Source organism: Haemorhous mexicanus, chromosome 5 (assembly GCF_027477595.1).
Source record: "Haemorhous mexicanus isolate bHaeMex1 chromosome 5, bHaeMex1.pri, whole genome shotgun sequence".
Taxonomy (NCBI): domain Eukaryota; kingdom Metazoa; phylum Chordata; class Aves; order Passeriformes; family Fringillidae; genus Haemorhous; species Haemorhous mexicanus.
In genome coordinates this window covers 27,597,361-27,616,719 of record NC_082345.1, presented here as the reverse complement: position 1 = coordinate 27,616,719, position 19,359 = coordinate 27,597,361, and the positions used below count along the sequence as shown (strand labels likewise).

General features: G+C 52.3%; 4 protein-coding genes across 4 annotated transcripts; 2 read left to right on the top strand and 2 right to left on the bottom strand.

The window, feature by feature from the left end:
- The first annotated feature begins 312 nt into the window (after positions 1–312).
- NDUFA6 (NADH:ubiquinone oxidoreductase subunit A6) lies at positions 313–2,174 on the top strand. The gene is made up of 3 exons (XM_059846561.1): positions 313–490; positions 665–780; positions 1,978–2,174. The coding sequence occupies exons 1-3, from the start codon at positions 364–366 to the stop codon at positions 2,107–2,109; spliced, it is 375 nt and encodes a 124-aa protein (XP_059702544.1). The 5' UTR covers positions 313–363; the 3' UTR covers positions 2,110–2,174.
- A 1,935-nt stretch (positions 2,175–4,109) lies between these two features.
- Positions 4,110–6,669, bottom strand: SMDT1 (single-pass membrane protein with aspartate rich tail 1). Its single transcript, XM_059846562.1, has 3 exons — positions 6,460–6,669; positions 5,763–5,903; positions 4,110–4,403 (listed from the first exon to the last, which is right to left on the bottom strand). Exons 1-2 carry the CDS (start codon positions 6,613–6,615, stop codon positions 5,766–5,768), a joined length of 294 nt encoding a protein of 97 aa, XP_059702545.1. The 5' UTR covers positions 6,616–6,669; the 3' UTR covers positions 4,110–4,403; positions 5,763–5,765.
- A 227-nt stretch (positions 6,670–6,896) lies between these two features.
- Positions 6,897–13,314, bottom strand: PHETA2 (PH domain containing endocytic trafficking adaptor 2). Its single transcript, XM_059846560.1, has 3 exons — positions 13,210–13,314; positions 12,163–12,258; positions 6,897–11,645 (listed from the first exon to the last, which is right to left on the bottom strand). The coding sequence occupies exon 3, from the start codon at positions 11,635–11,637 to the stop codon at positions 10,837–10,839; it is 801 nt and encodes a 266-aa protein (XP_059702543.1). The 5' UTR covers positions 11,638–11,645; positions 12,163–12,258; positions 13,210–13,314; the 3' UTR covers positions 6,897–10,836.
- A 39-nt stretch (positions 13,315–13,353) lies between these two features.
- On the top strand, positions 13,354–18,832 carry NAGA (alpha-N-acetylgalactosaminidase). The gene is made up of 8 exons (XM_059846558.1): positions 13,354–13,926; positions 14,274–14,448; positions 14,594–14,771; positions 15,051–15,145; positions 15,816–15,977; positions 16,452–16,649; positions 16,855–16,998; positions 17,259–18,832. Exons 1-8 carry the CDS (start codon positions 13,769–13,771, stop codon positions 17,439–17,441), a joined length of 1,293 nt encoding a protein of 430 aa, XP_059702541.1. The 5' UTR covers positions 13,354–13,768; the 3' UTR covers positions 17,442–18,832.
- The last annotated feature ends 527 nt before the right edge of the window (positions 18,833–19,359 follow it).

Here is a 19,359-nt window from a genome sequence, read left to right as displayed (position 1 = left end):
CTGCAATAGTGACTGAGAGAAAGCCCACTTGCCTGACCGAACAGAGGCCGCTCGCGGCGTTCCGGAGCGAAGAGAACAATTGGACCGCTCCAAATCTCTGCCCCAACCCTGCCCTGAGGGAGGAGCGGGCTCTGAGGGGCGGGGCGGACCCGCGGCAGCAGGAGGCGGGGCCCGGTGTGGGCCCGCCCCGCAGCTGCTGAACGCCTTGCAGCATGGTGATTGGGTGGTTGGTGTTCCTTCCGACCAATCGAATGGGAGACAGCCGGCCGGAAGGCTGGAGTGGCAGCTCGGCCGGCCAATAGAAGAAGTTGCCGCGCCCTGTGCGTTCCCGTGGGCGGCGGGGAAGGTGGCGGCGGCATCAAGATGGCGGTGGCGGGCAAGGGAGTTGTGTCGGCCGCCGTGAAGCCGATCTTCAGCCGGGACCTGGGCGAGGCGAAGCGGCGCGTCAGGGAGCTGTACCGGGCCTGGTACCGCGAGGTGCCCAACACGGGTGGGTGAGGGACGCGGGGACTGCCGCGCGGGCTCAAGGTCGGAACGGCCTTAATGACATTGGTGCAGCCGAACGAGTGACAGTGTAGCGATTTTTAGAGTTGAGTCGCACGTTGCCGGTGGAACAAGTGCAGAGCGACGTGGGTGACCGCAGTAGGTGTTGTGTTTCTCTTAGTGCACCTGTACCAGCTGGACATCACGGTGAAACAGGGCCGGAACAAGGTGCGGGAGATGTTCATGAAGAACGCCCACGTTACGGACCCACGCGTGATAGACATGCTGGTTATTAAGGTACACACAGTTACTACTGACTTGTTGAAGCTGCAGAGAATGCGGCTGATTGGTGGTGAGTGTGATGGAGGAGAGGGACAACTTTGTACCAGCTTGTCTATAGAGTGGTTGTCTCTTGCAGTTGGATTGGTAATATCTATGCCAGCAAACCTTGATAAGGGATCAGGTAGCTTTAGAATTCAGCAAGTGTATGTCAAGCAAAGTGATAATTAAAACACTAAGTTTCTTCCCTTTTTTTATTGCTTGGCTTGCTTGCCTTTTTTTTTAACAACAGCAATGTAAGGGAAAATAGGTGCTGCTCACTAGATTGCTATTAAAAATGAGCTTTCTACCCTCTACAGTACTTCATTGGATTGGAAAATAGTTTTCTTCACTGATTCTGAAACATATATTACAATGCAAGTACTTGGTGAAAAGCTGGTTTTGGGTGGCAGAACGCTCCAGCTCTGTAACACATCTGGTGGTGTTACAGGCCTGAGAGACCTGTCTGCTTCAAAGCAATAATCAGCACCACAGGCTTCAAAATCTGTCTGAGCAACAGTAACTCACCTCTGCAGTTCTAATGCATTAGAAAGCTTCCAAACAATGACTGCCAGGCTCACCTGGTTTGTTTCTTGCATTTCAAGACAATTACTCTGTCTTTACATGATGAAAAAATCTGGAAACAAAATCTTAGATAGTATTCTAGGTGACAATTCCAGGCAGTCTCATTTTGCTCTGTGCTACCATCCTATAAAACCAGTACAAAAGAATGAAATTATGAAGAAGTTGCATGTCTCAGTGGCAGTGATACTGGTGCAAAGCACTTGGCAGCAGTTAATTTTACAGCTGAAGTGTTGCTGTTCACCCAAATTCAGTAGAGGTGCTCGAAAGTTAGGAATGTTGTGTAGAATTTTATGGGAGGTGCTGGTCAGGAGAGAAACAAAGCAGCTTTTAAGAAGGGGACAGAGTCTCTTGCCTGTTTCACAGGGCTGGGAAGCTGTGCTGCAGAGAAATCCTCTCAAGTCCCAAGGCAGGACCAGTGTATTCGTGTCACCATGCAGGTGATGCATGCAGGCTGTAGGAGTACAGAACTGTTGATGCAGCTATTATTTTTGTAGGTGTTTTTAAGTTCACTCAAATAACTTTCACAGTACTGTGTGATTAGACTTGGGCTCTAACTGCCAACTAGTCTAAAATTCTTTTGTGTGTGTGCAGGGGAAAATGGAGCTTCAAGAAACCATTCATGTCTGGAAGCAGAGGACTCACGTCATGAGGTACTTCCATGAGACGGAAACGCCACAACCTAAAGACTTCCTGTCCAAATTCTATGCAGGCCACAATCCCTGAGAAACTGACTCTGTGTCTTCCTGCCTTATATTACAAATAAAGTTCTATACAATAGAAAAAAAAAATCCATACCAAGAGATTCTCTAGCATCTTAGGAGCCTAATGACTAGGTGAATCCAGAACCTGTGCAAGTGATTATGATCTGATTGAAAAGCTGTAATTTCCTAGTTTTGCCAGTGTGTATTTTCAGTGGATGGCATTTATCCCATCACTTGCCCTGGGTTGTCTGCTGAATGACCACAACACAGCCTGGCTGCTGCTCTTTGTGCTTAGCTTGCAGCCCATCTGAAGATGTTAGCTCTGTGAGGAAAAGGGCAGAAATGTTCTTGTGCTTGAGGGATACGTGTATTCATGAAGTGTCTTGCAATTTCATCCTATGATTTTGGTGACCTTGTGTTTTTTATTGGACATTAGTCTCCTTCGTTTCTCACAGAGAAAATATCAAATCCAGTAGGCAAATAAATCCTTGTGCAATAAAACATCAGTAGAGTCTATTTCTCTGCTGTAAAATGAAATTACCTGGAAAAAAAGGGAATTTGTACTGTTTTCTAGAATAGGAAGGGTCTCATAAGAGCTCCTGAAGCCTAGCAGGAGAAGGTGTCCCACCATCACCTCATCCACTGAATCAGGAATTACTAGTTCCCTTTTGAGAGGGATAAGGAGAATTTATTCTCTAAGCAGAGAACAGGTTTTCAGCAAGTAACTGGGTGCTGGAGCTCTTCCAGATGTGACCAGCACTGGCAATTTGTAATACACTCAAAATTCTTTTTTCCAGCCTAAATAAACATCTTTTTATCCTGTAAGTCCTGGGGCTTTTTACCCCATGAGGCCTGTAGCACAGCACTCCTCAGGGATGTGTACATAGGTACCTTGGGGCTCCAGGGTTGGCATGTTTTTAAGGACAGGGTTGACAAAGTCAGGAGGGGCTCAGGAGGGACAAAGCAGTGAAAAGGATTTTGGCAGCATATAAAACAGAAGTAGGTAGACGTTTGGCTCCCAAGAGCAGATAAACTGGAACAGCCACTTCTCAGGTGGCTTTGGGCAATGAGGGGGCAACTCAGATATGAACTGACTCAAGAACCTGATGGCTGCCTTTAGCTGCAGCTCTTGGGGTTACTCAGATTACAGGCTCCCTTTTCTCTCAGTAGCCATGCTGGAGAGTTAGTGAGCAAACATTAAAAGCTGTGCCAAAGAATAAGGGAACAAATGTGGTGTTGGAACTGTACACTGCTCCCAATTCAACAGCAACACCAATAAGGAAGGAAGAATTGGGCAGTGAAGAGGCCAGATCTAGTGACCAGAAATCATGAGACACTGGGGGCAGTGCTGGCTTAAGAAAAATAAACAATTGACCAACCTCTCAAGGTTTGATTCTGAGAGAACAGCTGGTCTGCTGTGACTGTGATACTCCTCCTGTGATGTAACAGGAAAGAGGACCTTTTAAGTCTATGATGCAAGGATTTAAGTGCAATAGCAAACACTTTTATGAAAAGAGGAGTTGAATTTCATACAGTGAAGAAAACAAATACCTTAGGGCTCTTCCAGGAGGAAGTACTGAACTACCTAGGAAGTATTAGATACTTGGAGCCAGCGTTCAGAGATGAAATGCTGTAACACACATGAACAAGTTCATTTGCAACTTGGGATCTCAACCTTTTACCAAAGCCACTCAAAGTTTTAACTCTGTGATGATATTACTGTCTTTCATCTTCAGTGAGGTGAAGTTAATGACCCCGTCCCCATCAGATACAGCTGCTAGGTTGTGGAACAGTGCCATTGTCAATGTGCACTCCATTCTTTAACATGGCTGTGTTGTGGGGCTGCTGCCTCCCCTAGGATTCCACGCATCCTGTAGATCAGTACTGAGTTACTGAAAGGACTCAAAAGAGAAAATAAGCATGAGGAGAGCCTCCCTACTGGAAAAGACATCCAGAGATAGAAAGGTTAAGACAGAAATGCTAGGACATAGGCAAATCATGTATAAAAACACAGGACCAAAGTTGCACATGTCAATCTCTGGGTCTTTAATTAAGTGTTTCCCATGTTGCTAATTAAAGGCATCCCAAGCAGTCTTTGATGAGGTGAGCGTGTGTGTGCAAGGACGCAGGGCCTATCAAGCACTTCCTTCAACCCTGATCTACAGATTTCCAGCATACAGAGATGTGCAGGACACTCACTGGCAAAAGGGGATACAAAGCCCCCTGTCCCCTTTAGGAAGGACAAAACATAGGTGACAGATGTTGGAACCATTGTTTTGTCAATGGCTTTCTCCTTTCTGTTCTTCTGTTCCAGTGCTGCAAATAGAAAAACAAGCTGTTAGAGACAGCACTACTGAGCTGCAGTCTGCATCCTCCTCCCAAAACTACACAAGATGGGGTTTACATAAAGGGAGTTAACAACAGGCCAGTGCAGTCCTTGCAATCTTATAAGTCTTAGCTTTTAGCTGCGCAGTGCATGCTGGAAAACCCATTATCAACTGGAATACATCCACCAAACTGACTATAAATCTACATTATGTACAACAACTTCTCCAAAACAGTTTCTTTGTTCTATAAAGAATCAAATACACCCAAACTCAAATCTTTACAGAAGAGCAAGCTAAACAGAAAACGGTAGAAAGTGTAGCACAGTGCAGATAAAGGTGAATTATTTCCATTCTTCCTTTCTGCAATGAGTCTGAATGGTTCAACTACTCTAGAGATCAGTGCTGTAACACCCAGCAGACAGTTTGTTCTGATAGGTTCCGGAATGCTCTTAAATTGTTCACCTATATCAGAATTTCAGAGACTACATGATTCTGTTTTAAAAGAGTCATTCTGTGAGTTAGGAGAAGACTTTTAAACAGGTAAACAAGTAGAACAAAATCATGGAATCGTTTAGGCTGGAAAAGACCTTCAAGTTCATTGAGTCCCAGTTGCTAACCCAGTACTGCCAAGTCCACTGCTAAACCATGTCCTTAAGTGCCTTGTCTACACCTCCTCTAAATACCTCCAGGGCATGTGACTCCACCACTTCCCTGGGCAGCCTGCTCCAATGTTGGACAACCCTTTCCCTGAAGAAATGTTTCCTAACATCCAATCTAAGCCTCCCTCAGCACAACCTGAGGCTACTTCCTCTTGTCCTGTTGCTTGTTATTTCGGAAAAGAGACTGAACCCAACCTGGCTCCAGCCTCCTTTCAGGAAGTTACAGAGAGTGATGAGCTCTCCCCTGAGCCTTCTTTTCACCAGGCTAAACAGTCCCAGCTCCCTCAGCCACTCCTCATAACAGGTGTACTTCAGACTCCTCAGCAGCTCTGCTGTCCTTCTTTGGATGTGTATGTAATGTAGGAACCCTGAAGTCTCTCTGCTATCTGCAGTATAAACCCTCATTGACTACATTTTATTTCTGATTTAGCTGGCAAGATCTAAAACACCATCGCTTTTTCCAGTCTCTAAGAAATGCCTGGTGTGGAGATTGCAGATACCAGTCTGGTCTACTCTGGTACAAAACAAAAAAGTTCATAGCCAAAGGCATATCCCTGTCCATGTGTTTAACTGCAAGCATATCTTTTAAGCTGTTGCTGGCTGTATTTACTTGTCTGAGATTCTCCTCCCTGCCCCAAGCCAAACGGGAAGCACAAATAATTAGATTGCTGGTATAGTTAATGACATACCCTTTAATCATCGTCATCGTCATCCTCTGGGACAAAGATATCATGTTCTTCAAGTAAGGCTGCAAAGTTCTTACTGATCTGAGTGCCAACATACAGGAAAGGGATCACGACGCTGAACACTCTGAGGAGGCCGAAGGGCGTCTGCAAGGAGTCGATTGTAAAAAATGGATCTTTACATCCAAGCAAGTCGCACTTTGGCTGAACCGGCGCACCCGCGGCTCCCCAGGCGAGCGGAGGGCCCGGGAAGCGGCCCGCAGAACGATCTGCGTCCCTAGTGCCAAGCGCCGGTCACCGCAGCGCGCTTTATTATCGGATTTATTATAGCGTTACAAACACTCCCGCACCAGCGAGCGGGCAGCCCGGGGCAGGGAACACCCGTGGCTTAGGGAGGAGGAGCCGGTCGCCGGTGACAAGGGGCGGCGTGGAGGCGGGTACTGATCTCCCCCTTGCGTCGCAGCGCTGCCTGGCTCGGGGCAACGCGGGGGACAGGGGCCCGGTGAGCCCCGCACGCGCGGGGGGCCGCTACGTCTCCCTCCCGCTGCCGAGCGCTTCCGCATCCCCGCCCGCGGCCCCCCGTTCATTGGTCCCAAGCAATGTCACTCACTTCCACGGCCCCGCCCACAGCAGCTGCACAGGCACCGATTGGCCACCGCTGCCGCCCGTTGCTGCCGCCTCCGCCCGCTCGCCCCTCACTCACCTTAACCGGCTTGGGCAAAATGGCGCCGCTGCGGGTGACGGTGGCGCCCCGGGAGGGCACCAGCGGCATGGCCAGGACCCGGCCCGACTCGCCCCAGCCCGCACGCCCCGTGCGAGCCACGGTCGCCGCCAGGAGCCGCCCGGCTGTCGCTGCCATCGTCCCGCCTGCCCCCAGCCGCGGCCCAGCCCAGGCGTCACCTGGGATCTCGCGAGGCTTGTGGGGAAGGCGGTGAGGTCAGCACCGCGCATGCGCGGCCGAGGCCGCGCCCCCTCCCCGGGTCTGAGGGCGTTTCTCGGTGACCCCGGGGGGACGGAGGGAGAGAGGGGCCGGTCTCCTCCCGGCACTTCCCGGTAAGGGGAAAGCCGGGCCGGGCGGGAATGGCCAGGCCCTGCAGACACGCCAAGGGGGCTTCACGGCTCCATTAACAGCGCACGGGCTACAAATCAAACCGGTTTATTCAGCTTCGCGGCATAAAATACAAACTCTAAACAATGTAATGGGATGCGTAATACAAGTTCCGCGTGTAAAACAAACTCTATAAACAATGTAATGCAAGGTATAATACAAGTTCCGCGTGTAAAACAGAGGCGCATGCAAAACCATCTCCTAAAAAAGGGAACACGCCCTACCTAAAATAGAAGCGCTCGGAAAGGCAGGAGTCGCTCGTAGTGTTTTCCAGGTAATTGTGCGGTAATTGTGCGGAATACAGGTTTGGTGCTGCTGGTGAAAGATGCCCCCGTGCATTTCAGTGGGGCTTTTTTTTCAGCTTCTCCGCAAAGGCAGCCGAGAGAGGTAACACTGAGGGGTAGCACCCCAGGCACTATTAGTGCAGTAGCTACTGTAACACAAAACGCCTGATCTTGGTCATGATTGTCCACCACACGGCTAAGAGTGGCCACGGGTAAAACCTTCGGGTTACTCTTCACCTGGATTCAGTGGAAAACAGCACAGTTGTACCAAAAAAAAAAAAAAAAAAGTGCAGAAATTATGTATCACGAGCTCAAATCTGAAATGCCAGCCTCAGAAAAATGTAAGAATTTAACCAACTATTTTAGCAGGATTGGGAGCCCTTCCTGGCACAGCTCACAAAGGCCATGTCAGAACTGCCCTTCATCTTTAAATTTCTTTAAAAATTTAGCACCTTCCTCTCATCGCTTGTGCACTAAAGAAAACTTCTAGAGAAGGATCTTACTTCAGTACTTTAAGAAAAGTACCCATTCAACTTCAGTGTCAGCTCCCCCCTTGCCTAGGAACCTGTTTAGACAGACATTCTCTATTTTTAAAAATAAAAAGGGAAAGTGGAGGCAGGAGGTGAAACAGTCCAAACCTGAACGACTGGAGAAAAACCCTGGGTGGCACTCAGCCTTATTCTGCTGCCAGGGATAATGTGCAGTGAAAACTCTCTGCCTTCCCTGTAACAATCTCTGCTCCATCAGCCAGCTGAAATCCTGGCCTCCTGCCTGGGGGCTGCTTCGAAGGCACTGCCAGCACAAGCAATTCAGCTGGGCTGGCTCGATAGCCTCCATCTCTGAGGAGGCAGTGCAGCACTCAGGTGCTTCCTGCCTAATGAAGCAAGTGGCAGAGGTCATTGAAAAACCTGTACTCCTCTACAAATTTAGGCAAGGCTCCAACACGGCTGCTACAACAGTGGGATGTTGAGGAAACCTTGATCAAGCCTATCCAAAGCCACGCAGTGCTTTGGAGACCTAGCAAAGGCTAGGCATGGATGGCTGGGCTGAGCAAAAATGTGGATCGAGATTCAGCCATTTTCTTGTCAGCACTGCAGAATAGAACACAGAATGATTCCAAACACGATCAGATGGAAAGCAGAGCGCAGTGCCTCATTTGCAGGATTTGGGATTTAGCTGGGATATGGGCTAACGCAAAGCTAGGTAGCGTGGAAATTGTGCCATTTGAATGGGACAGATTAAAGCATTAAATATAAGCTCTTTAGTAGTGTTACGAGCACAATCCTGGCTTATTAAAACACACTAAGCTTCTTAAAAGTGAAACTGCCCTTAAATGAATAATACTGTCTCAGTTTCAGTTCTGACAGAACTGGCTTTGTTAATTTATCTTCCCTTTCAAGTCACTCCCAATTCTTGGGTCTCATGTAGGAACTGCCACTACCTTTTGATTTGTTTTGCAAGTTGAGTCTTTACTGTCAATCTGCCTTATGTTAATCTGAGACATCAGGAATATTCTCTCTGTATTACATTAAAAAAATATAACCACAGGAAAATGCTTGACAAATTTGACCTTGGTCCCAAAATACCCATGCTCAGAGCAACGAGGCACCAGGTAGTGCAATCCCCTGATGCTGCTGTCCTGGCATGGGAAAAGGGACACATTTGCCACCAGAAATGCTGCACTACTGAACTTTTCAAGCAGCAGGACAGGGAGGCACAAATGGCCCCTACGTCCAACCAGCTAAGCTGCTGAGGAAGCCAGGGCCTTGCCTCTTGGCCACCTGCTCCCAGTTTTTCAGAACTGTTTCCACAAAAGCCGAACAAAAATAATCCTCCCAAACTGGAAGACCGTTGCTGTGAAGTAATACAGCCACGAACTGGAGAGGACTGGATTGTGTTACTCACAAGTGAAGGTTACATTCTCACTGCCTAAAGTCATTTTTAAGATCTAATTTAAGATCTGATTTCCTCTAATATACCATCAAGCTATAATTAGTCAGGAGGCTGGAAGCTCATCTCCAAAACTACCAGAGACATACTTTAAAAGGCACCAAGAGTTAACAGAATTCATTTGACTTCTGCATTGGCTATCTCTACAGGCTATGGCAAAGTGGGAAGCTGAGTGTGTTTAAATCCAGAAAGGTTCCAGCCAGTCATGATCTGAAATGGGCTTTTGCTTTCCTAGCAAAGCTCTTTAATAAAAAAGGACAATAAAAAAAGGTTTAATGTTTTCAGATGGGAAGTATGCAACTAGATAAGGGAGATTTTTAAACCCCATTCCAAGTCCCTGGACTTGGCACTGACCTACACTTGTACCGTGTGCCTTGTGGCCAAGGCTTCTGACCTAATGATGGACAAGTCTGTTTCCATTGTGAGGTGACAGGCATGTCCTCCCTGCAGCCCTCCCAGCCCGCTGGGAGGATAGGATGTGCTGCAGAGATTAGCCAAGCAATGCTGACATGAAATCAGAGGGAAGCGCTGGCAGGCCAGGTGCAGGCTTGGTAGAAGGCAACAACATGTCTTTGACACTGGAGAGGCAAGCCTGGACACTGCCAACACCCGTAACTCACTCCCACACCTTCACTTCTCCTCCTGAACCAGGCCTCTCTCCCTCCCCGCCCTTCAAAGCCTCTCCTTCAACTGCACAGCACTGCCGGGATCTGGGCAGAGCCAAGCACTGAGAGGCCCTGCAGGAGTGTGGCTCTGGACACCCTCTTGGACAAGCAGCCCGATGAGCTGACTGAGTCCTCTATGGCACTTTGCAGGGGCTGTGGTCTAAACAAAGGCTGAGAAATTTACTCCTGCCCAGGTAAAGAGGCTTTAGCATCCCTGTATAGAAACAGGGAAACCTTGAGCCAGAGATATTAGCAGGCTTGGTTACTGCTTAACAGAGTCCAGATCAGCCCTGGGGTGCTCCTGGTGTCCTTCTGAGGCTTCAGGCCAAGCTCTGTGTCTCCATTTCAGGCTTGCTGCTGAGTGTGAGCACATAAAGAGCCAGTTGCAAGACCACGATATCCACATCCTGAAGGACTTAGCTGAAGGAAGGGTTAGTGCAGATGAAATTAAAATAACTATGCAAAAGCCCCAGCTGCTGGGCCAGCAACAGCTGCAGTGGCTCACACGTCCTGTAGTGAGAGAGGCACGAGGCTGGAGGCACGCGCCGGGGCCAGTGGCCTGTCAGAGGCACTTCATAAGAGCCCAGCCTTATCTGCCACAAAAGAACAAAGGCAGGACTTTGGCACAAGACCACAGACGGCAATAAACGCTGACCAAAAGCAAACTTCCACACTGAGAAACAAAACAACAACAACAAAAAAAAAGTGGTGAAGGAGAGGTAGGGGTGAATCACCCGGAGCATCCACTATGTCAGGACAGCAAGTGGCCAAGCCTGTTGGCTGAGGTTCATTGCTTATGTGCTGATTTGGGCAGCTCCTATTTCCAGCAGAGAGAGTTTAAGTAAAGGTGGCTCCCCTGGTGTTCCACACTCCCCGGCTGTATAAAGCCTCATGGAAATGAAATGTGAGGTTTAGAGGAGATTTGAGTCCCTCCCAAATGAAGCATACACACATTGCACACTCAGCCACTCAGGAGGGCAGGGGTCAAGCAGAGTCCCTCACTTCACTCCTCCTGCATGCAGGACAGGCTGCCAGGCATCAGCTGGCCAGTGACTTGTATCCTGTGCCCCCAGTCACGGGTGTCCCCTCTTCTGCCTCTCCTGCCACTCCCGTCTCAGCACTGCAATCTCCTGCCCGTACCAATTGTGCAGCTTGGAGAAGCAGATGGTTTCCGGTGGCACTGGGCTCTCCAGCATGGCTGGTGAGAGGCCAGGTGCTGGGGATCCTGTGGCACTGCTGGCAGCCGAGCGCCGGCGTGGAGGCAGGGGCGGGGGCTTTGTTTGCCCCCCATCGTGGTCAGAGCAGGTAGCTCCACCGGTGACACAGCCACCACTACTCCATGTGGAGTAGCCATTCTCCAGGGTGGTGGACTTCTCCTGGAGAGGCTGCAAGGCAGGGTTGGAGAGATGCCTCTTCCTGCCAGAGGAGGAGGACCTCCTTGGAGACTGACGGCAAGCAGCCAAGCTCTTGCAGGCCTCCTCCAGCTGCTTCTCCAGCTCCCTCACCACCAGCCGCATGTAGTCGAAGCTGGCCCGTGAGAGTGCCTTCACCCAGGCCTCCATAGCAGCCTGCCCGTCAGCCACCAGCACATAAGCCTTGGCACCAGCGTCATCAAAGCGGATGGCAAAGGCGAACTCCTCAGCAGCCTCGCACAGCTCCACAGTGCAGCCCTCCAGGACCACCAGCCCCACGGGCTCCCGGCTCTCCCGCTCCTCGAAGTAGAAGAGGAGGTTTCCCTTGAGGACGAACCAGCGGCGCTGGTAGGAGGTGCCATGGTGGTGGTGCCGCTCCACCCGCTTGCGCAGAAAGCCGGTGTGGTCGGCAGGCGAGTCGCAGGTGGCGTAGTGGGCCACGCTCCGCTCATTCAGCTTCATCGCCCCACCTAGGAGCGGAGGAAGAGAGGGGGAAGAGGTTGTCTTGGTGTGAGGAGCATGTCACTGGCCCCACCAGAAGAGGCCTGATCCTGCTCCCAGAGAAAAGCAGCCCCCACTGATACAGGACACTATCAAACCCAGCAGGTACCCTACAAAGGGCAGGCTGGTTCCTCGCTGCTTCAAGGAGGAGATCACTACCAGAGCCACACCACCCAGACACCTGCCTTCCCTGCAGATGTCAACACTGCTGTTTAATTTCTTATACCACAGATGACCTACTTTGCTGGTTTTTAATGGGGCACATCAAAGAAATTTGCCTCTCTGCCTGCTAGGCACTTATTTTGCTCTCTATTAGAAGGCAGGATGAGGAGAGCGTTTCAGACCCAAGGGCTGTGGAACTTACACTTCTGTCCCCTTTCCCTACTCCCTGTCTCCATGCAGGATCACCCACCCCCACCAGCCCTCCTGGCAGAAGAACTCCCAGCTCCAGCAGGTTCACCAGCAGTGGGGTGCAAGGTGCCATACCAGCTGTGCGGGTCAGACTGCAAACCCTCGCTGTCTTCCTTGGCCAGGCTGCTCCCTAGCCGAGGGTGTCTGAGGCTTCAGCGTGATGAGCACCATCTTTGGTGGAAAAAAAGGATGAAGAAGAAGGAGTTATGAACAGATACAGTAAGGGCTGTATCACTCCCACCTCAGAAATCCAGGGTCCTCAGTGCAGGCAAGCAGCACTGGAAACTGGGATAGCAAAACTGGGGGAACAAGTGCAAAGCCTGAGCCCCACCCCAGCTCAGGCCAGTGCTCCTGTGGGTTTGTTTTCTGGCTCCTGGGTTTGTTTTGGGTTTATTAAAAGAAAAACAGAAATGCTTTGCCAGAGCTGTCACTGCCCCATTTGTGGAGGCCCTTTGGCAGCCGACTCAGCAAGTCAAGGAGGACAGAGCCTTGTAGGACAGAGCCAGCACAACCTTTGTGGATTGTCCAATTGCAAAAGGATTTCCAACCGCTAAAACTCCACACATAGAAATATTTAGAAAACAAACCACAGCCACCACTCCCAGGACAGATCTGGGCGCTAGGAGCTCCCCACTGCTGAGCAACACCCAGAATCCCTCCCGGAGCCCCTCTCTCCCATCAGTGCTTGTGGGGCACGGCTGAGGACATGGGGGCACGGACCCCCGCTGAAAAATGCCCAAGACCCCGATCAGACACAAGGAAAGGCTGCTCCGTGGAGGCGCTCTGCCCTGAGGAGCTTCCAGCCTGGCACACTCTGGCTGCGGACAGCCGGGGCGGCCCGGGCCAGCTCAGACGCCAGGGGGCTGCGGGGGTCCCACGTGTGCCGTGCTGGGCTCTGTGTCTTTGTGTGCGGGCGCACGCCTGTGCGATGGGGCTGCGTGTCTTTGTGGGAGTCTGTGCCCCTCCGTGGGTGAGTTCGTCGTGTGCCTGCGACCCCCGCGGCCCCACCGCCGCTCCCCTCCCGCCGCCGCCCTGCCCCGGCCCGGCCCCGGCGCCACCTCGCCTTTGCCCAGCGCCTCCCCTGAGACGGCGGGACCCCGGCCCCCGCCCGGCCCGCCTCACCTCCGGCCGCTGCTGCTCGGCGGTGCGGGGCAGCCCGACCCTGCCGCGGCCGGGCGGGGGAAGGCTCCTGCGGCCGCCGGGGCCGTCCCGCCGCGCCGGCAGCACCGCCCCGCCGGCAGCCAGGGGGGAGCGGGGGGGCCGGGGACAGCGCAGCCAGACCGGAGCCGCGTCCTCCCGCAGCCCTTCGCTCAGCCCGACACCTCTGCGGGTTCGCAACCTGGGGGGGACCTAAACCCCCCGCTCCCGGAATCACTGTGGGGTGCAGCAGGCACGGGGGCGACGGTGACAGGGTGGCAGCAACCGGATGCAGCTGCAATGGGGTGCAATACGGGCTGGGCGCAGTGCTGATGGGCACCGGCTACGGGGTGCAGCACGGACAGGGTGTAGCCGGGGGGAGCGATATTAATGGGGCGGCACCGCCTTGGGCTGCAGTACCGGCGGGGCGCGGTAGTGCAGGCGGGCGAGAGGCGTGGGCGGTCAGTCAGCTGATGCGGACGGCATCATGTGAGCGGGGCCGGGCCGGGAGAGCTGCTCTGTGCTTGGTGCTGCGGCGGCAGCGATGGAGGCGATGGTACTGAGCGGGCTGGCCCTGGCCCTGGCGCTGCCCTCCGTGGCCCTGGAGAACGGGCTGGCGCGCACTCCCCCCATGGGCTGGATGTCCTGGGAGAGGTTCCGCTGCAACGTGGACTGCCAGGCGGATCCCCGCAACTGCATCAGGTCCGTGGATGGGGCTCGGTCAGGTCGAACTTCAGGCCCGGGATGGCTCTGGCACCGTCTGCGTCCCTGGGACCCCGGGGTGGATGGTGCATGGGAGGCGGGAGGCTCAGACGCCCCGGTACGGGGCTGGAGAGCCCCCAGAGCTGAAGGATGTGGCCAAGCTTTTCAGGCAGCCGGGGAAACGCTTCCCCCTCGGTACGGTCAATAAACACGGATAGGGAGCGCTGGAGACCCTCCTATGGCCCCAGCCCTCCAGAGCCCCCAGTTAACCCCAAATCCCTCTGCCTGCCTCACCTGATGAGGCACAAAGGTCGCAGGGTCTCAGCCTGCCATGCCTCAATCCACAGCGAGCAGCTCTTCTTCGAGATGGCAGACCGGCTGGCAGAGGACGGCTGGAGGGAGCTGGGCTACGAGTACATCAACATCGATGACTGCTGGTCTGCCAAGCAGCGGGATGCGGCCGGACAGCTGGTTCCCGACCCCAAGAGATTTCCCAGCGGAATTAAGGCTCTGGCTGACTATGTGAGTGCCTGCTGGGGGCCACTGGGAGTCTCTGTCCCCATGCCAGTATGGTGGGACAGCTGGGAAGGAAAAGAGGAGGACTCTGGTACCTGGGAGACACCTTGGATCCCTTCATTTGCTCCTTGCAGCTCTGTTCTCCTCACAGGTCCATGCCAGGGGCCTGAAGCTGGGCATTTATGGTGACCTGGGCATCTTCACCTGTGGGGGCTACCCAGGCACCATGTTGGAAAACGTGAAGCAGGATGCCCAGACCTTTGCAGCGTGGGGTGTGGACATGCTGAAGCTGGATGGGTGCTACTCGTCCGCAGAGGAGCAGGCAAAGGGTAAAAGTTCACCAGCCTCTGGCATTCCTCTCCCTGCTGCTTGGGCTGGGGCAGCTGGCCCTCTGCAGCAAAACTGGGCCAGCCAGTTCTTCCCTTGTGCCTCCTATTGCAGCTGTTGGGAAAAGAGGCGGGAGTTTGTGTGCCCTGGAGCTGGTGTAAGGAAGGAAGCCAGGCTAGCCTGGTATTCCCCTTGCTGGTTGGGCTGGGACAAAGGCTGCTACTGGGACATAGGCTGCTGCCAGCCACCCCCTTCACTGCTTGTCATCTCCTCTCCCTAAGGATACCCAGAAATGGCGAGGGCATTGAACGCCACAGGCCGCCCCGTTGTTTACTCCTGCAGCTGGCCAGCATACCAGGGAGGTCTTCCCCCCAAGGTAAGGGTTTTCCCATCTGTTGGCAAATTCCCATGTCCCCTGTGCCCTGGAGGAGCTCTTGCTGGAGCACCAGGAGCAGGGTGTTACACCCCACTTAATTTTCCACCCCTGGATGGTGTGCAGGTCCTAGAGGGAATGTGACCTTCCTGCCAGGCACCTGGGGACACTTGGGGGTCCCAATATAGCTAGGTGATGGGAGTATGTGGGAAGAAGGCTCTGGAGTGTGTCCTCTCCACCCTAATCAGATGGTGTGGGATTGGTCCTGACAGTCTTCTTGTGAAACAATCTTGTCTGGTTTCAGTGCTTGAAATAGGATAATCTTCCTAGTATATGTTTCTTGAGAATTGGTTGCTCTCACATATTTCCTCTTTCAATTTTTGAGTCAGTCCTGAGCTGCTCTCATTCTTGTAGCTGATAGGTTATTAGATTTCCCCATGGCCTCTGTGGTTGTTTTGCCAGACATGCTATAATACTGGCCTGTGCCCAGGCATAGTGGGATATGACTCTGTCTTGCCTCCTTACCCTTCCCTCCTTGCCGTTCTCCAGATTCCTCTGTTTACACACTTGCTGGAAATGCAGCTCTCAACAGTTTAACAGTGCTGCCCCTGCCTCCCCCACCTTGCAGAACAGTTCTTTTTTGTCTCCTGCCTGATGCTGTTCTCCTTGTCAGGTGAACTACACCATCCTGGCAGAGATCTGCAACCTGTGGCGTAACTATGACGACATCCAGGACTCCTGGGACAGTGTCCTTTCCATTGTGGACTGGTTCTTCACAAACCAGGACGTGCTGCAGCCGGCAGCTGGCCCCGGCCACTGGAACGACCCGGACATGGTGCGGCTGGGTGATGGGTGCTCTGACCCTGTCTGGGGATGAGCATCTCCAGGCATCCCCTTCTAGGGACAGGGCAAAGGAAGAGAGCTCCAGGAGCAGGAGCCCTGTTGCTGCCGGGGCAAAGCTGGTGTTGCCCTTAGCTAAGCTGTGGGAAAAACTACAGTGGTTGCAATTAACCCTTCACCACTTGAATTTACCTCTCAAGTTCTTCAGGTGTTCTTGTCCTCCCCTGCACAGCCTGGGGGCAAATAGTGGTGAAACAAAGGGTGTTAAATGAGTGCATTTGAGTGTATGTTGCTAGCAGGGATGAGATCTCCCATGGCACTGGTGGACTACTTAAGGGGAAGCAAAAGTGTGTGTGAGGTTTCCCTTGTGCATTCCCTCCCAGCAGGAAGCAGCATCACTACGGGTGACAGGCAGACAAGTTTCTAATTTTTTTCTGCTTCTTCCATCTTTTCACCGTCTCCCCTCCAGCTCATCATTGGAAACTTTGGCCTGAGCTACGAGCAGTCACGCTCCCAAATGGCTTTGTGGACAGTGATGGCAGCTCCGCTCCTCATGTCCACGGATCTCCGCACCATCTCCCCCAGTGCCAAGGAGATCCTGCAGAACCACCTGATGATCCAGATCAACCAGGACCCCCTGGGAATCCAGGGGCGCAGGATTGTCAAGGTTAGGGGGAAAGCAGATGCATTTGGGAGAGCAGACAGGAGTAGCACAGAGCATCAGAATAAGGACGGAGAGGGAAGTGATGCAGAGAAACAGGAGCAAGAGCTGTGGGAGTTGTGGGCCTGCTGGTGTAGCAGCCCCACAGGGCAAAATCAGAAGTTACACTGTTCCTGGCAGTTCTGCCTCACCCACCTGTCCCCACCCCTAGGAGAAATCCCAGATCGAGGTGTTTCTGCGCCCACTGTCGCGGGCTGCCAGCGCCCTTGTGTTCTTCAGCCGGAGGACAGACATGCCCTTCCGCTACACTACCAACCTGGCCAAGCTCCACTTCCCTGAGGATGCTGTGTATGAGGTAAGCCCCACTGACACACTGCATAGCAGGGCAGTCCCATGGCACATGGATCCCCCTCTTCCCATATCACTGTGTGTTCTGTGGGGGGTGAGAGGGAGTACTCTAACTCCATGCCTCTGGGATAAAGGGGCAGCTGCCCACTGGGTCACTCTTCTGTTGCCCACTGCTGTGCCCATTCCCAGTATTCCATGTCCGTGACTACAGCTGGACCCCAAGATGAAAGGTCTGGAATTGCTGGTAGCTCCATCTCTCTCTTTCAGGTACAAGACGTGTATGTCGGGAAGATCGTTGGGGCCTTAAGAACAGCAGACAACTTCTCAGTCGTTATTAACCCCTCGGGGGTGGTGATGTGGTATCTCCGTCCCATGGCACTCCCGCTACAACTCTGGCATGTTGCCAGACAGCAGGTCCCTGGTGAGGGTTTCCACCCAGCCCTTCTGTGACAGGGCCCAGTGGGTGTGGACCAGTGCCAGGGTGAACTGTGAGACCCCAAGGCACGTGGCTCTTCACTGCACAAGTGCCTTTTGCTGGTGAGCCCAGCAATGCTGGGCAGCGACCATCCCCTGGTACCAGCTTGATGATGCCTGCTCCGTCTGCATAAACCAGGAATTCTTGTTACCCACTGCCTAAGGGTGTACAGAGCGTAGTGCCTCTGTGATTGCAAAGCCTTTTGAGATCCTCCTGTGGAAGATGCCATACAAGCAGAGGCCACCACTACTGAAGTTTGTCAGCTCTGACACCTGAGAACTTCATTGCTTTTGAGCTGGGTACTGCTGGATGCTGCAGGGGCTGTTTGAACTACATGCGTAGAAAGGCTTTGGGTGCTTTAGTATCTCCGAGGGTTGTGACATCCCCTTTCCCCCCAGGTGTGTGATGGCATTAACCTTAAGGATCAGACTTGGTCACCTTCTTTCTTTTGCTGTAATCAGCTTCGTTTAGAATAAGGACTGCATCCCTCCCACATATCCCCACCAGGACCAAGAGCTCTTGGAGGCATAATGGCCCTGTGCAGTGAGGCTTTGCTTGCAGGCCTGATCCTGCTGCCATGATTCCAGAGGCCAGCACTACTGTACCCTAGTGTGTGTGCTAGCACTGTATTAAAGCCCCTCTGGTAGAAGTTTACAGCAGAGCAAAAATCTCCATGAGCCATGCACAACCCCAGGAGCCGTGCTGTGGTACACACCAAAAACTGCAGAGCCATAGCACATTGTGTAGGAGTGCTGGCAGGAAGATGCTGATACTCAGCTGAGGTGGTCGTTCGGCTTGGGAGTTGGTCACAGGTGCCTCCAAGCTGAAAGCTGCATCCTTCTTTCTCTAGAAGGAAATTTCTGCTAAAAGCAAGATCAGTTCCTACTTCAGCAGGCTCAAAGCTCAGGGTGTCTCAGGGAAAGGCTTCTTCTCCCAAGGGCCCTTGCATCCACAGCTCTATCCTGAGGAACCACCTGCACTAATAAACTGGAAATGAGTGTCAGGTCACTCTAAAGCTCTCAACTGCTTCACCTTCATACAGCAGACTACCTATGGAGGAGTTCTAGGTGACACAAGACTAAGCCTCAGACTGGGGAAATACCACATTTTAGATTATGAAAAAAAAAAATTCTATTTTTATTCAGCTGTGGGCAGCTTCCTGGTCATCTATCCACTCTGGTTCCTGAAGGACCAAATGGTTGATTCTGGACCCTTCCAGAAACTTTCTCTGAGGTGCAGGGTCAAGATACTGAACACAATGCTTGCAGTTCTAATAAGGGAGGACTTGCCAACAAAACAAGGAGCTGGCTTTGTTCTTAGGGAGTGATTGAGGCAGAGTGATTGAAATAAAGGCAAGTAGATCATAGACTGTTTCATGTGTTGCTAGCTATACCTGCTTGGTTAATGTAGCATTACAGGGTCATTACCTCAAAACAGGAACGACTATGCTAGGAAATAGAACTGGTTTCCTATCAGAAACTGCACTGATGCAGAGTAGGAAATGGCTTTCCAGTAGTTACATCATGTTCAGCAGGGTAGCAGGATTCCTTGGCACAACGGTCTACAGCCGAGTGCCATTTTCCTTATTAGATATTTATTTTGCTGCAAAAAAAAATGCTGGCAAGGAGTTTCTTTTAAAGACTTTAAAGGCCTCCCCTCTGGTGTAATGTACATAGAAGAGCTGCTATGAATGCAGCTGTAATGAGGAGCAGTGTGGTGACAGGGCCCCTGCTACAAGCAGTGATAGGACATGAACATCTGGATACCAGGGCATAACCACAGGTGCCAGCCAGCCTTCCACCCTTCCCAGGCAGCAAGGGGATAAGCCCCACCTTCTTCACTCCCCAGTTACTTGATTCCAGGTCCAGCTTAGCCACGTACCAGGGAGAGAGA